We start from the raw sequence: 18,037 nt of genomic DNA, 5'->3' as shown, positions 1-18,037 counted from the left end.
TGGGTTGGTAAGCAAAAAGAAATTCAAAATAACAGTTCCTTATAGTAGTTCCAGTCTAGAGGTGTGTAGACCCTGGGGGGTGGACAGTTTCACACATGGCTCAGTTTCCTGCCCTACCTGAGTTTCCCCCTTCCATCCTCAGCACGGGACTCTTCCACTTTACAGTTGGCCAAAACAAGGAGAAGTAAGGCTGGACCTCCCCTCCTGCTCCTCAAGTATGTCTTCCAGAGCAGGGCAAAAACTTTACCCTTTCACCTTACGCGTGATCGATAAACCTTCTTTTTATGTTTTCAGTGCCTGATAAAGTGGCTGGAAGTACATAGGAGATACTTAATCGCTAAGCTGTTTTGTCCCTCTAAACTTTGGAATTATGATAATCAATTCAAACAGTAGTTTAACTTACTGGTAGTATCTGAATTTTAAAAAGTCTTTGATTCTATTCATTGCTGGTGAGGTCACTTTGAGTTATATCTATTTCATCAAGACGTGGTTCCATTTTTCTTCATTGGTGTGCCATGCTATTAAACAATCATGTTCATTTGATAGAGATTCAATTTATTTTTCCAAGTGTCCTATTATAAACACTGCCTAAAACTAAACGTAAATCTTGAAAAGACAGAAGAAATGCCTCTGTAATCCCATTTCACAGTTAAACTATGTAAAATCTCATTATTTAGAGTCATAAACACATTTGATTAGGAAATTTGCATTAACGCAAAATTCAGATAGGACTCTGACTCCGGTTAATGTCAGTTTGATGGTTTCCAATGGATGAATACTTAAGAACATTTACAATTTATACTTTATCTCTGAGGAAAAATAAAAACTTCATTGCAAAGTTTGTATATGTGATGAAATAAAATTCAGAAGAGATGAAAATGATATTTTTCTTGATAACTGGGCATTAGTGATTATAAAATGTTTTGTGAAACATTGATTATAATATTACCTGACTTATTTTGATTGCTAAGGATCCCCCCCCTCCCCGCCCCAGGCCAGGGAATAGCAAAACTCCTACTGAACCCATTATCAATTGTAATTTTCAGTTGTCTTAATTTTTCAGTTTCCTAAATGCTTCCTGCATACATTATGTCATTTCAAGCCCATGAAGCCTGTCATAGCTATTTTGAGTTAAAAAAGGCTATCTCGTGCAAGGTTTTTGTACATCTGCTTTTGTCCGTCTGCAGCGCCCTTCTGTGTTCTTGACCTGGGTCTTTGTTTCTTCCCTAGGAACTTCCCCTGATCTCTTGCCTGGTGTGGGTGATCCTTATGAGTTGATCGTGACGCTTTCTCATCATACTTTTTTATAGAGTATTATGACTCTTTGCTTGTTTTTCTTCCCCATGGGACAATTCATTCAAACACCATTCATTCATTGTTTGGGTAATCCCATTGTCAATGTTTAATGTGTTATAGCAATACCACAAATTCTGCTTTAAAGAAATAAAAAAGCAGCTTTCTACCTTTTAATATTTTCCTAGTTTCGAAGGTACATGGCTCTCTGTAAGCAGGATTCCAGTTCCTTGAGTTCTATGTGTATATCAGCTCTGTTGGAGTGATACACAGTCTTGAGACATATATGTATTTGTCTCCTGATCTACTGTATTTATACCAACACGTGGTGGATGTCTCACATTTCAACCATTTTAAAGACCTTTGTTAGAACAAGAGGCAGGAGGCCACTTCCTTTAACGATTCAGATATGTTTCAACAGTTCCATAAGGACCTGTAAGACCTGTTCCGTATAGTAACCAAGAGGCACTGATAATTTGCTCAGCAGTATTGACAGCCGTGAGAAGGGGCATGTTTTTTTCAATTTAATTTTTAGAACTTTTTTGTGAAAGTAGTCAGTAGAAATGATAGATGCTATTTTGGGGAAAGTAATCCATTTAATTTGCTTTCTTATCTCATTTCCTTTGTATAGTTGATGTGTGTGATTGGAAGGGACATGAAGACCTTAATTTTTTTGAAAAAATAACTGTAGTTAGTTGACATGAAATTCTAGTTCTCAACTTCAGCACTCTTGACATTTTGGGCTGAATTATTCCTTGTTGAGGAAGGGTGTTGTGTGCCTTACACGATGTTTAACAGCATCCCTGGTTCCAGTCACATCCCCCTCCCCCCCAGTTGTGACAGCTATCTCCAGACATGGCCAAATATCCCTTTCGGGGGCAGGATTTACCCCTGATTCAGAGCCATGGTGCGAGATAAATGTTCCTTTCTGTCACTATCAATGTTCAGAAGCAGCGAGGGACCTGAATGCCTCTTTACATTTAATGATTGTGCTCAGCCCTGTCCAATCCACTGTTATCTCGGGGTTGCCTGGTTTTCATTAGTCAACTGTCTAGATTATTGTGATTTTCAAAAAAATGGTAATTTAGACAAAGGGAGGATCGTTGGTGGGGGGAGGGATTGGGGATAAAATGGGAAGAACTTTCACAGGGAAAAGAAATGAAATAGCCAGTCCTAAAACGTAAAATCAAAATCGGGGTGGGGGAAAGCCTAAAAGGATTTAAGGGAAAACATTCTGTTACTTTTTCCTGATGTAAAATTTCTAGAATTTAGGTGTTAGAATGAATGGTAGTTTTTATATACAGATGTAGTTTCTTTCTTTGACAAAAACATTCTTTTTCTTTCTCCGATGTATATTCATCACCCGCTGCTTAATTCAGGGACTGTTGCTCTGAAAAATAATCATTAAAGAGAAATCAGAAGAAAAATATTCTTCAAAAAATCTATACTATATTCAGGTATACGTAAATAAGTAAAATTGACCCTACTATTTATAAATTAGAGATCAGTTACGTTGTTTTCAATTTCTTTATATTAACACAGGGCCCAGTTTTCTTAATTTTAATGCAACTTTATGTAATATAGGTAAAAATTACTTCTAAGTAGGTTCTGGCTTGAGAACCTAATTTGCATATTGAGATGTGTTCTCATTCTTACTGTGCATAGAAGAAACCAGAAAATTTTGACATGGTCAGCTTGTAAAGTATGCTGTCATTTTTAAACAGTCATGGAAAAGCCTTTTGTATAAATGTTCTATTAAAGTGGAGGTCTTTGTTTATAGCCAGACGTGCAGGCTTGCATTTCGACATACTTCTTACTAATTGTGTGACCTTTAGTACGTCACCTAACATTTTCTTAGCCAAGATTTGTCATCTGCAAAATGGAGCAAATAATAACTTATCTTGTGAAATTATTACTGAGTAATAAATTGACATACGTAAAGTACTCCACACACTGCAGGTGCTGAATAAGTTTAGCTGCTATTATTATTGTAACTATTGCAATGGGAAGGATTTCTATCCTTCTATCACATCTTCAGTAAAAAAAAAACAAAAAAAACAATGGATTTTGTTGATGTAGAAAACAGCGATACCAGAAACCTGGTCATGATGGTGTTAGAATGGCCCAAATTCATCCTAACTTCCAAAATGTCAATCTCCCTTCAGCATATCAATGCAAGTTAATATTGTGCCAAATCTGGTGAGCTTTATAGCAAAAAATATATAGCCTAGCACATATGTACATAGAATTGAATTATTTTATGGCTGTCCTTATTTCTTTCTGAAAGAGCATGGCATTTAGTTTCAGAGAAACTTTCAGTTCTGGCTTTGCCTCTTATTAACCATAAAAACTAGTTGATTAATTCTTTTCTCTCTCTTCTTGTATAAAATGGAGCCAATGATAAAACTTTCTACTGCCGACTATTTTCAGGGCTCTGCCAATGTCATCCTGACTCCGTGGACCTCTCCCTGTCCATCCCTGGGCAGGGCGGTGTTGGTCCCCTGTCCTCCAGTGTTATAATTTTCCATGTCATTTGCTTTCTTACTTGTGTCCCCCAGTAGATGGCACATCTGTCAGCGAGCGCATCTGTCCTGCTCACATGGGCAGCATCCATACCCGGCCACAGTAAATGCTCAATTAAATCCTGGGCCCATGAGAAATCAGTCACAATAGCCATCTGATTTGGACCCACTCCATTGCTATCATTATTCAGATGATTTGTAGAGGATGATATTCTCGTTCAAAGAGCTACGTTAGATATAATCCTGGAAAATTGCCTGTTGCGTGGCTGCATGTCATAGGACCCGCCTAAAAACAAGGCAGGCAGGACAGGCTCGTCTGTATGTGGTCATTATACACTTTATCATTTTTTTCCTCTTTGTATATTTTGTGAATTGGAAAATGACAGGAACGTAGTATATCCTCAGCACTGGGGAGCCCGTAAGCCTGAGTACATCACTCTTCAAGGTTTATGAGCTGTGGCACATTGTCAAAGACGTGCTCATTCCCTGCATGCTCATCCCAGCTAGCCTAATGGCATGTTTGCCCTTTAGAAATGCAATTACGTGCAGACTAATTAGTGGACTATTTCAGTTATTCGGGTGACAAAAAAGATAAAAGAGCTCTGACACAGTCCTGAAGATGAACCTTGGGGGCAGAGTAAACAAAGATCCTTAGATCCTTAGAAAATAAGAACTGGTGGGCTTTGGAGACGTCACAAAACGTAGATTTATGAGGACGCGTAACCAATTAAGAGCGATAATCTGGCTTCTGATTTCACCTAACTGGAGTGAATGATGTTAATTATGAAAGAGTTGTTGTTCTTCTATTTCCTTTCTTTCATTTCTTTTTAGTTGGGAGATACTTTTTTTCAATTTTGGGGTGTGTTGGCTTTGAAATTCCAATGAACTTCTGATGTGGTTCAATCGGCTGTTGAAAGCAGACCTGGGTGTCAGGAGGAAGATCATTACTTCAGAATTGAGAACAGTCAGCATGTACATTTACGCAGGATGTCAGGCAGAGACTGTATTTATCAAGAGAAGAGACACAGACAAGATCCTTTGAAACACCAACTTCTTGTAAAGACGTGTATGAATGAAGAGGCAGTTTCTTTTCTATTCTGAGCAGGGTGGTCTCAAGAATGGAAGACGCCTGGGAGATACTGTCTGGTCTCCCAGAAGACAGGGAAAGAGATTGTCAGGAAGGAAAGATTGAAATTCAGTAATCTTAAGTGTGATAGATGAGTAGGCTGTTGACTTAAATGCACTGTTTTGGGGGTTTGATAACTAGTGGAAATTTGATAGGACATTTTGGGAGAATTCTGGGAATAGGGCATAAACTGAATTCAGGGGTAAATGGGATCTGAGACATCGAATGTATGTATGTACTGTAGACCATTCTTGAAGGCAATCTGAGTTTGAATGGAAGAAAACCAGTAAGTAGCGGTAGTTAGAGGTGAACGTAGTTATCAATAAAGATTGTAGGTGTATCCTCTTAACCTTTGTTGAAGAGGTACATGAATAGTTTTTTGGTCTTAAGTGAAAGGAAGCTGTAAAAAGAAATCAAAGGCACTGGACAAATGGAAGCTAATTGAAGAATTTCAATTTCTAAAGAAGCTGGAGAAATAGAATTAAGTATCTGGATGCTGTTTCTCATCCTATGCTCTCCACTTTGTATCAAACGAGAAACATTTCTTTATCTGAATTTGAAACAAAAACAATACAGACGATTAAGGTCATAGAGAAGCTTTAGAAAGTAGATAATATGTGAGTATAGTTAATCAGAGAGTGTTCTATCAATAAAATTATCATTTAAAAGAATGTTGCCCTTTGAAAAATGTGCTCTTTCTTTTTATGCACTTTAAAGTATGACTGACCCTCTCACAGACCCTTGATTACTGGAGGAAGCTTTATTTTTTCTTGTTCTCAGCAACTGAAAAGTACACTGAATAGCACAGCTTATAATTTTCATGGTCAAATTAATTGTCAGTCAAAAATCTAATATAAACTATATGTTTATATATGAAAATGATCAACTGTGTTTAGGAATCTTCATTCAAGTGACTTTTTAGCCAGTATTAAAAATAATGTTAATATATGCTAATGACACACATGAACTTCAAGTTCAAAGATTTTCTCAAGATGCTGATTAAATTATAAGCTGAATATTTTAAAAGCTACCCCACGAAATGCATTTTTATCAGTGGCTCTCTCTTTTCTCTGACCTCCATTATATCAGCCTTTGAAAGGCCTCAGCAGCTGCCAAGTTAAATCTGCAATTTGAGGTGATAACAGCAGCCCAGCAGATGTGAAGAATGTCTGTAAGATACTTACTGATTACAAGGGAATGGGGATAGGCCAGGAAGCCCTGGGAGAGCTTTTTGAACTTTGTTCTGTTCCCTGACACCTCATTTTCACAGACATGATTATAAAGTGATTTTCATTTTAGGTCATGAGGGTGGGGCCTGGAAAACGAGCCAACGACCAAAGAAGCCTCCTAGGGAGACCCATGGGGTCTTGGGGTCTGCAGAGAAAGATGTTTTTCAGAACAGGGAGCTGAAACTTGTACCGTGTTCTGCGATTCAAGCTTTTTTGGTTAAATCCAGGTATCAAGGAAATTACAAGATGGATAGCTTCGGTCTTTTTTCTTTATTCTTTTACGACCTGATTAAATTCTGACTCTGCTTGTGCTGGTGACCCAGACCACCTTTTTCCTTTGAGGGCCATCCTAGACTAGTATTTCCCAGCAACACAGCTAGTGAGAGAGGCCTCTCGTGTTCCCCTGCCCCCCCGCCTGCCTTGCACAAGTTTTCTGAAGTGCTGAGAAAATACACGTGCTCCCAGAAGAAATGCAGGTGGTTGGTGATTCTAGTGGGAGAGAAAAGACAGCTAGAAAAGGGGAAAGTTCATTGGTGGTAAAAAGCTTTTTGAAAATACTCCTTAATCCTTTTTAATGCAGCCTAAATGCATCTGATACCTATTCCAGTATTTTCTCCTGTGAGGAATCATTTCCTTGTATTTAGAATTTATTTTGCTATCAGGTTAGCGTTTTTATTGCGCTGTTAACCATTTTTATTTTTGGAATATAAAATAAAAATTTGTGGTTTGGTTTCATATGTGGTAATACAGTTCTGCCTCCAAATTTCTGTTTTCCTCATGCAGAGGGCTACTTCTACAGGAGAACAGCAGGTTTGCCGAAGCGCTGCATTATTACAAATTGGCCATCGGGAGTAGGCCTACTCTCGCTTGTAAGTAGTACTCAAATTGTTGGAAATTATCCCTGGGATTGTCAGCGTTATAGAGAAACCACTCAGTGCTTCTGTCTCTGAATACTTGCTACTTAAATTACGAGCTTCCCACACATGTCTCTTTTAATTTCCTATTTGGATGTCTTTGATCATTTTTTTAAAAAAACATTATGGTAGCTGTAACTTTAAACTAGATTTTAAGCTCACAATTATTGGAAGTCCTTGATGAGACTTTATGGACCCAAATATGAAAGATTATTTTGGGGCTCAAGACAAAAGGAAAACAGAGTCCCAGATGTGTGGTCAACGTGGCCCTTATTCCACCTGGGTGCAGGTGGGGTGACAGCGGAAAAGGAATTGCACACATGGGCGGTAGCAGATGGGGATATTTACCTGGGCAGGTGGGTGCAGAAATGGGTCAGGGAGACGGGGATTGGTCCATTTCCTATTTCCTGGGAGGGACGTGCCTCCCAGAAAGGGATCCTTCCTGGGCAGGTTAGTTTTACAACAGGTGACCCTGTCGCTGAGACCAGAGCCTGTTTTATATATTGTACACTGATGCTGCAGTTTCCATTGTGATTATTGATCCCATAAAAATGTGGGGGGTTTTGAATAAGAAATAATGTGTAGAAACTGAACTGAAGGAAAGATAATTGTATTGCATCCGCAGTCTCTGTCATCTTCTCCCCCTTCTCCTTCCCTCAGCCGCATATTTGAACACCGGCATTATTCTAATGAACCAAGGAAAGACAGAGGAAGCCCGACGGACGTTCCTGAAGTGCTCTGAAATCCCAGATGAGAACCTGAAGGACCCTCACGCACACAAGAGCTCTGTGACCAGCTGCCTTTACAACCTGGGGAAACTCTACCATGAGCAGGGACATTATGAGGTCAGGCCAGCCCCTGCCTGTCCTCTCCCGCCCCACCCACCTGTTCTCACCTGTGTTTAACCCACAGCCTCGCAGGGCCCTACTGTATTTACAGAAAACTAACATATGTACATGTCAAACTATGGTCCTTTGAGAAACTAACATGTGCTCACCCTGAAAGACTTCTGTGATCCAATTTGTTTGGGGAAAGAAAAACTCTGCTAAATAAAAATTTAATAAATTTCTTTCCTGGGAGTTTCTCAGAGCAGTTATAATATGTCAGTATAAATTGTGACTAGCCAAGAAAGGGCGATGACACGAACTGTTTCTCAAGTTTATGTGCTCACTTTGTCTTTGATTTAATGATCCAAGACACAGTTTCTAGAATATCTTATGCCCAGTGTTTGATATTTTTTAAAAATAATATTGTTTGTATTTTGAGTATTAAGAAAGCAATGTGATGGTAGTTTTTCCTATTTCTCTTAATTCTCTCTAAAACTATTATATAATGAAATAAAATTTTGTTTTGTTATTTAATAGCGGGGAAAGGGAAGGTGGTGTAAGAGGACATTGTGGAGGAAGTGAGGCTGGGACCAGGCTTTCTCTGCAGGAAGCTTGCTCCCCTGCATTCGTAATCCTAGTACCCCTCTCTCTCCTTCTGACTCTTACACTCTTTCACAATACTTTAAAACTGAAATACAAAGATGATACAACTTTTAAAGTAACTGCATCTAATAACTTCAGTAAATCTGTGTGGTCAGAAGATTTACTAGCGGGTATTTTATTTAGATCCCACCAGGGACCTCCTTTTTTCATAAAGTAATTATGAATAACTTCCAAAGATGATTTTTTGAAATGTTTTTTTAATTGGAATGTCTTACATTAATTGGAAAATTTATATTAAAAGAACATTGCTAACTCTGGACTTCTTGTTAACCGATGGCATTCTTCACTGGCTGGGCTGAGCACTTTCATTTGCGAAATTGAGATAACAAGGTATCAAAGGCCAGCGCAATTATTTTCCTCTAGTCATCCATTTAGAAGCAGCAGTGGATGGTTTTAACTTTGGAAGAATGTTATTATCTTGTTTTCAGGGTATATTATTGAACTTTTGTAATAATTCATCTTTTTTAAATTTCTTACAAATTAGGAAGCCCTTAGTGTTTACAAGGAAGCCATTCAGAAAATGCCAAGGCAGTTTGCCCCGCAGAGCCTGTACAACATGATGGGTAAGTGAAACGTGAGGATTTTTAAGTGATGTTTCAGAGATGTAGAGAGAAATTAAAACATGCTTATGTTCAGTGGGATTTTTTTTTTTTCTTTTTTGAGACGGAGCCTGAAGCTATCCCCCTGGGTAGAGTGCCATGGCATCACACTCACAGCAACCTCCAACTCCTGGGCTCAAGCGAGTCTCCTGCCTCAGCTTCCCAAGTAGCTGGGACTACAGGCGCCTGCCACAACGCCTGGCCATTTTTTGGTTTCAGCCATCATTGTTGTTTGGTGGGCCCAGGCTGGGGATTCGAACCCGCCACCTTAGGTGTATGTGGCTGGCACCTTAGCCGCTTGAGCCACAGGCGCCGAGCCATGTTCAGTGGGATTTTAACGAACCATATCAGACATCTCAAGGAAATCTTATTTCACAATTGGGTATCACATTCAAATTCCAACGGAACAGACTTGTTCTGATATGAACAAATAGATGTGTGAACATGCTGATTCCTAATACATGGATTAGATCCCAGAATGTTTGCAAGGGGTTCTCAAAACCATCCGGGTGTTGAGTGTTAGCTGTGGTGTAGAGAGATTGCGAAAGTAATACCTTGTATATGTGTGTAGAATTATCAGGTATGTTTAATGAGTTTATCAAATTCATGATGAAATGGATGGTGTTATTTCCTTAATCAGAAGATTCTTAAAAGGAAACGTGCTGTGATGAAGAAATTCATAAACTTTAATGCTTACAAGAGATGAGATAACTACGCCAACTTGTACAGTTTTGATGGATCAGGCCTTGGAACTCAATAGATCTTTTCAGAGTAATAGTTTAGAATAAAAATAAGATGGTACAGATTACAAAGGTGCTTTGTCCATGCTGAATAATCAGCTTAATTCTCCTATTAGTCAGACAGTATGTAAATCTAAGGCATGGATTTTTCTAGACAAGAAGTCGAGAACTGGAGATTTCTAACATGTACCTGCCACCAGTGGTTGGTTGTGCTTGCCTGGTAGTAAATTGTTACCACAACTGCTTGATGGGAGGAGACACAACTGAAAACCACAAATTCAGCACTTGGCTTTTGGGGAAAGAAAAAAACTCTCCAAGGTTTAAAAATGCCCTGCTTAGTGATTAGTGTGACTGTTCAAGATAAGAAAAGGAAATGGGTTGCTATTGTCCTCAGATACTATTCTCCAAAGCACAAACTGCAAACTCAGAATGTTAAACCCGGTTAAGTTTGATATTTCTAGGACTCTCTGATGCATACAAAATAAATGAAATTAGACTGTATGATCTCTAGGATTATTTTCCATGCCTAAATTTTATGATTTGAGGAATTTGATTACAACTGTATGGCTTGAGCAAAAACAAACAAAAAATCCCAAACCTTCTCAAACTAGAAAATATACACCTGGAGGGAACACTCACATTCTTTGTTTTCCAAGTGACAAGTGTTTTTGTTTTTTTTTTTTCTCCTCTGTGTATAATTACTAAAGAGTAAAATCTGTGTTTGTTAAATGGACTTTTACTCCTAAAGTTTTATAAATTAAAGCAGTGCCTTCTGCCGGCCAGCATTTTACTATCAACCTGATTGTGCTGATGAAAGTTTCACGTTTGTAAAACATGTGCACGGAGTACGTAGATATATCAGTTAAATTAGGTTTTCTATTTTAACGCTGGATGTGTTTCATATCAAAATAAATTCTGAAAGGATTGTTTTCTCTAACTTTCTCCCAAGAACCACAGTGATTTTAGTTGATGATTTTATTCTGAACTCTAGTGCTAGTGCTTACGAAGCCCTTACTTTCAATTTTCTTATCAAATGAGACATCTTCCTTTAAATTAGGGTAGGGCTCTGAGATCCTTGGCAACAGACTGCACGTGATAACTATTTTTAATGGGAAGTGGCGGTGTTCACTGTGGTTATGCATAATTTAACAAAATTCATTCAATTATTTTATGTTAAGAAATTTGAAAATTCAGCTGGTTCCTCTATCTGCCTCTCCTATGGTTACACAAATGCTGGGCACACACAGGCAGCCACAGATAAGTGTGTCCCTGGGAGTTCTAACCTATTCCTTTTGTCTTCTTTTCCGTGATAGAAAGAGATGGTTGCTTTGCCTGAACTCTAAAAAGCATCCTAATAATTTTTGAAGGAAAGATCCCAATAGAACTTAAAGTTCCCAGATTTCGTTTGTAATCATGGTGTCTGCTTTCTGCTTAATTTTATGTGCAGGGCTGTCAGCTGATCAAGGTTTTATAGTTTTGACTTGTTTAGGAAGCTGTCATTTTCTCAGAGTGAGTTCACCTCCTAATCAAATGGGTTAAATCCCCCAAGTGTTTGCTTTAACTCCTAATACAGTTTGATTAGCCTCCATTTGACAGGGGAAAAAAAAAATGGCCCAGGAGATGAGCTGCCCTGCCAGTGCATCAGTTTCATGAGCCTGACAGCGTGTGCTGATTATCCTATCAAGTTTATCAACATCCTTGAATGTGTTTTCTAATTCACACATTTACATATTATTAGTGCCCTTTGGGGATCAGTGATGGATTATAACGTCTGGATTGATTTTTGCCTATGAATACTCATTTTTCTTATCTCTCATTTATATAGCCCTTCATGACCACTCCCCCCAAGGACTTGTATGTTTGTATACATAATACATATTTTTTCCATTCAATTTTTTTCTTTTCTTTAGCGGTTAGGAGAAATTTAGATGTATGTGTGGATAAATGCAATTACACTTGAGTGTTGTTATTAGTTTAATAACTAAATTGGCTGCAATTGCTTTAAAAAAAAAAAAACCCACTCTAATCCTATGCATTTTCCATCCTCTGAACATCTTACAAAAACCCTATCGCACGACAATATCCTAGGTGTCAATGGACTTGTCCGAAATGGAGTGAATGTATTTTTTCTGTTTGTATATTAGTAGTAAATAGCAAGTTTGATTAATTTACTTTCCTACTTTAATTTGCCATATTTTATCTTAAAACAATTCACTTAATTTTACTGTAACAGTTCATAAGTAAACTTTTGAGAAATATTTAAGAATGGATTTTCATTGGTCTCCTTTATAGGACCACCATCATTGTATAATAATTGAGAAGAGTCTTTCCATTCAGAGTCAGGTGAATTACAAACAGATATTAAATGATATTTTATAAACAAATATTAAACTTTCACCTCAGTTCTAATAATTTGAAAGGTATGAGAATACATGAAATATTAATGGTCTGGCCACAAAATAAGTGTTAACGTTGCCCTTTGCCAGTTATCTGACTTACATTCTGTGGGTCTCATTGTCCTCCTGAGAGCACAGATGGATCAAATAGACAGTGGGTGGAGCGTGGTTCTGAAGTCAGATGTCCTGGGTTCAGATTATGCCTTTGATACCTACTAGCTGAGAATTCTTGGACAAATTATTTAACAGAAGCCTCAGTTTTGCCATCTGTAAGACTTGTAATAGTAGTGTCAATCTGAGGATTGATTAAAATAATGAAGGTGGAGCCTACTGGCCCCAGTGCATAACATGACCAGTGTTTCATACCATGGCCTTCCACTGAGACCCCTGTCATTTCTGTGGGCTTTCACACTCCAAAAATTGGTTATATTCTCTGTCTTTTTTTTTTTTTTTTTTTGCATTTAGCAATGTAAATATGATTACTTCACAGATAAGATTTAACATCATTGGCTCGGCACCTGTGGCTCAAGTGGCTAAGGCGCCAGCCACATACACCTAAGGTGGTGGGTTTGAATTCAGCCCGGGGCCTGCCAAACAACAATGACAACTGCAACAACAACAACAACAAAAATAGCCGGGTGTTGTGGAGGGCACCTGTGGTCCTAGCTATTTGGGAGGCTGAGGCAGGAGGCTGGCTTGAGCCCAGGAGTTGGAGGTTGCTGTGAGCAGTGATGCCATGGTACTCTACCAAGGGGGACAGCTTGAGGCTCTGTCTCAAAAAGAAAATAAAAAGACTTATGTCATAGTGATGTCCTTGTAGTCATCAAAATTCAGTGATTACTTAGTTTCTGTCATGTCCAGAATGGCTGTTATTTTCTCACCAGTCTCCTTTCCCCTCAGCGATTATACTCAAAATTCTTCTTTCCCTGTTTACAATATTAACAAAAAGAGAAACAGGATATTCTGTCAATGCCCAATACCTTGGTTTCCTTGGAGTGTGGCCTCTGCATTAACATAGTCAGACTTAAGTTAGACTTTCTTCTCTTTCTGTTACGATGTTTTTTCTTTTAGACTTAATCAAAATTATCCTTCCCACTCTTAGAGGTGTAATAAGCATCTCTCCATTTTCTCAAATTATAGATGTATGTTAGAATTATAGAATTTTAGAGATGAAAAGTTCATCTCTTAGAAACCCATATACTATCTCTTTATTTTACAAGATAGAAAACTAACGCCCCTAGAATTAAGTTGATCTCTTCAGAATTACACGTTGTATTAGAGCCAGCAGTGTAATTTCCTGACATAAATTCGGATGCTTTTTCTATTAACCATTCTTTTGTTACCAAAACTGGTGCGTTATTTGCTATATCAAAATACCTTTTTATTTACACATTTACTAATCAACAGAAAATAAAAAATATAGAAGCCTCTTCCGATTAGCTATGGAAAATACTGAACCTACAAAATTGTGTTTTCAGATACATTAAATATACAGAATATTTTAAAATTTTTAAATGCAGGATAATTTTTGAACACTCTCCATTTTTCTTCTTTTTTTCTTTGTTTCTTTTATTATCTCTCTGTAAGCATTGCTTTTGAATAATCTGAAAGGATTATAGGAAACAAGCTGTGACTTCCAATTATTTCCATCTCTCTGAGCTCTTCCAATCCCAGAGGTCATTTTAAGCCTATTTACTATTTAAAATACAATTACTTGCCTTTCTCAATGTAAAGTAATTGTTCAGTTTAATTATACAAGTGATTTAGAAGGTATCATCTAGGTAATATATCTTAAGAACCAAGGGGCATAATATGTTAGATGGCTTAAAAGAGAATTTAGAGATACTTACCTTATATACGCACTGTTGAGAATAACTTCAATGTGTAACAACCACAACAACAAAATTGTTTTATGATGTTACAAGTGCTGAGTGTGGGGGACCAAGGTGGTAGCCATAGGAAATATGAGTAATTAAGGTGGATCCTGTTCTCCTAGAACTTTCTGGGAGATTTCACAGGTGATCCCAGACTCTTGAATTCCTCTTCTTAATAATAATTGCCTATAAGAAAGAGGAAAATATTATTCCTACCTTAAGAATATTTTGTCTGTAACTCTGGAGGCAATGATATGTTGACTACACCACACAAAACAAGGAGAAAAATCTTAAGCTTTCTAATTCTCATATGATCCCAAGATCATCATTAGCACATATGTTTATATTTTTCTGTTCTTTAAAATGTGTTTATGGTAGGTAACATACGTTTTGTCCTTGGGAGAGATTACATGCGTTCTTTCTTTTTTCCAGGGGAATTGCATAATGACCCATTGCTTTTTATTACCCTATTTGCTTTTATTGTCATCATACTGTTTTGATTCTATTCTGATCGTTTCTTGTTTATGTTTATATTCCTTTTTGCCTTTAAATGCCGGCTCAATGTTGGAAAATGTATTTTGCTTCATAATTTTAGCTAATAAATATTTTATTTACATGGATTCAAAGTGGAAAAGGGTTTTCACTTCCTCTAATAAAGAAAGGAATCTTTTAATTTTCAGCTCTTTAAAGTGCCTCTTTAATTATGAGATTTTTCCATTCTTATTGGGCTATTCAGAGAACGAAAAAAACAATGACTGGGCAACTATTTTTATGTATTTTGGGGTAACAAAAAAAACTCATGCAAATTCAGAATTTTATTTTTGAGAGAGAAACTGGTGGAGGGAAAGAGCTGTGCCATAAATAGCTACCAGTGATCTTTAGATCTTTTACCGTTCTGTCCATAAGAAGAGCTGACCTTCAGGGCTCCAAATACCTCTTAGGAAAACAGAATGTAAAAATCCTCACTTGTCAATTTAACCTTGAAATAGAGACCTTTTGCGTTGAGTTCAGTTGGTTGAATGGGTGTACGAGAAGTCTGACATTGAACTTTTTCAGTCTTCTGTATGGCTTATCTTTTAGCTGAATCATTCATTTTTGTTCAATTTATCTGTGTGTGCAAGTGTGTTTACTCCACCTTACTTCAGAGCCTATTTAGAGTGAAGATGTTCCAGTAAATTTTTGCTCTGATGGCTTACGCGCTAATGTTTCTTTAACTGGTTTGTCAGTGAATTGAACGTGCCAACTGTGAAAGAGATGGTTTTTAACTGTGAGATTTGAACTTTCACTCCTTTCAAGTGTGGAAGCATTAACACTCTGCTAGTGTTAAGCTTTTGATAACACCTGCTTCCCCTGATTTGACTTCTGGTGATTTTCCTATGTGCTTCCATTGGCACTCTTGAAATCAAGGAGGCAGTCATACACACATGAGTATGACCAAGTAACTAGTCATTAATCTATATAACTCCAAGAATATTAACTTCTAATTTTTAAGATAAGTCTTTTTCATCTCACTTTCATTAGCCCATCAGAATGGACAAGACAAAGAGACCAATGCCAGGTGTATAGAGTTCACCAGTCCAGAAAGAGGGATTTTAGAAGTTTACTTTGGAAGATGAAGTTATGTTGCCAACCAGATAAGGAAATCACAGACTTTTAACTGTATATCAAAGAGAAAGAATACATAAAATGTATTGGCAAAACACTATAATTTTTTCTCCTAAAGTTCATTTCTCATTATAAAACTGCAGTTGGTTTTTTTTCTTTTTACCTTTCACGTTTATCTCTACGTTATGTGCCGTGATTATAAACGTTCATTTGCTAGGCATTAGTCAGTACACTACAAAGGCCAATATCCAGTTCAGCTACATTAAATAAGTAATATATTTTGTTTAAAGTTTCAATTAAACCCAAGACCAGAGATACATGGTCCCTAAGGGGAGTGTGGACACTGTAAAGTAGGGTTGCCCAAAGATCATGTGTAGGTCTGATGCCTCTTTCTTTCCTGGAAATACGATATGAGACAGTTGACTGAAGCCACACAAGCCCACCTGTTACATTATTTCGTACTTGCTGGTTTCGTGGTAAAGGAAAAGACTGAAGCTTAAAAACTTTATATTTAAATTGGATTATGAGGAAACAAACTAAAATTAATGCCTAATTATGTCGTCTGTATTCTCTGATTCCCAAATAGTTTCAGTGTGTTCTGCTTAAAAAATCTGTTTCCTGAGGTCCAATAGAAATGAATGAGAAAATGTATTTATATTTAATTTTTTCATTGAGCGTTAGCTACGGAGTTAATTATTTACTCAGTAGTAAATACAAGTTCACTTGTCTTCAGAAAATTGAAGTGATGATGTACCTGAGAAATGCATTCACTGGATCTCAAACTCTGCCATTCTAAGTGATGCTAATTTCAGTGTCCTTGGACGAAATGAACACAGTCATGTGGAAGAAGAAACTTTTGCGTAAACGATACAATCTTGAAAATCAATGTCAAAGAAATGAGATGTTCTCGTGGCACATGTTTAGAATAGGCAGCTGAAGGGGCAGAAAGGTGGGATCATTTTTCTGCTCCATCATTAGGAGTCACAGCCAACGCTCCTCTGCCCTGAGAGGTTAATGAGAAAGCATGACAAACTCATTCAGTTCAAGTTCTGCGTGACTGGGAACCAACAGAAATGAAGACCCCAAACCTACAGGAAAAACTATCAAGCTAAGGTTTGATGAGGAGTGGAAAGTCTTGCAGAAATGTGACTGGACAAAAAGATATGATCTAATGGTCACAGACTGAGTGGGAATGTGTCAAGGCCTCTCTTCAGGCTCTTTTTGGCCTCTCTGTCCGGCGTAGCTACCTTGGGGATCTGGGAGGGGGAATCCCTCAAATGACAGTCTTCAAGGGAAAAGGGGAGCGAGTGACCTCTCTAAATTTTATGTCTTGCCATGGAGGACAGGAGTTCTGGTTTCTGTGATATGCTTTAGGGAAGTGGAATTCTGGTATCTATGATTTGTTTTGTGGGAATCAGAGGATCCAGAGACAACTGAGCCAGGGACAATCAGAAAGACCTTGCTTCTGAGGTCTTCTGACATCCTTCAGTCCTCACTGTGCCCACATGTCCCATACTCGGGTCTGTTGTGTTCTGAGCATCAACACAAGCAACATACGTTAAGTTCAAGACTAAATATAATAATTGTATGCATTCGGTTGCATATTTATGTCTGTTCCCTTATCAGTAGGGGAAACTTATTTTCTACATTACAATTTCATTCAGCTCTTTCATTTAGGTTTAATTTTCCCTACACGGGTAGAAGCCGTTGCCATGTTGAAACTGAATGAAGGGTGCTAATAGAGCAAGCACAGTTTTGTTCCAGAAGGCAAGTCGTTTTGCCGACATGCTAACTATGAGAATGGGATTTGTGGATCATTATAGAATCTTATTCTCAAGTATTCATTAAAAATGGGGTGAATTTTTAAATTTCTAGTATGCTTCAGTAATTAGCATTAATATAGAAATAAATTATGCATTCCCTGTTATAGAGACATATTACTTGACTCAGGAATACATGTGAAATGTATTCCTGAAAAGATCTGTATAAAACTGAAAATCCTTCTATTCTACTTTTCTGACTGGGAGGAAAGTCATCGCTAATTTTCCTGCACCTATTTTAGCCTGCTGTTTCCACTCAACCCTTCCAGGGTAGTAGTTTTGACTCATGCTTTTTCCTTCCTCCTAGTCACAGAAGTGTCCAGCCTGCAGGCTGCTTGCTGATTCTTTTTTGCTTATCTGTGAAAAGTTTGCATGCATGGATGTGTTTGTTTGTTTGTTTTGTTGTTGTTCTTTTTTTTTTTTTTTTTT

General features: G+C 37.6%; 1 protein-coding gene across 2 annotated transcripts in view; it reads left to right on the top strand.

Moving 5' to 3' along the window:
- TMTC2 (transmembrane and tetratricopeptide repeat containing 2) overlaps positions 1-18,037 on the top strand; it is a 420,683-nt gene that overhangs the window by 238,467 nt on the left and 164,179 nt on the right. For both annotated transcript variants that reach the window (XM_023509446.1, XM_012814184.1), the window contains 3 exons: positions 6,954-7,039; positions 7,745-7,929; positions 9,059-9,137. In XM_023509446.1, coding sequence (XP_023365214.1) covers positions 6,954-7,039; positions 7,745-7,929; positions 9,059-9,137 — 350 coding nt within the window. The remainder of the gene's footprint in view (positions 1-6,953; positions 7,040-7,744; positions 7,930-9,058; positions 9,138-18,037) is intronic.

This window comes from Otolemur garnettii, unplaced genomic scaffold (genome assembly GCF_000181295.1).
Source record: "Otolemur garnettii isolate 467f Iridium unplaced genomic scaffold, OtoGar3 scaffold00007, whole genome shotgun sequence".
Lineage (NCBI taxonomy): Eukaryota > Metazoa > Chordata > Mammalia > Primates > Galagidae > Otolemur > Otolemur garnettii.
The sequence above is the reverse complement of the archived record's forward strand: the minus strand, read 5'-3'. Positions and strand labels throughout refer to the sequence as shown.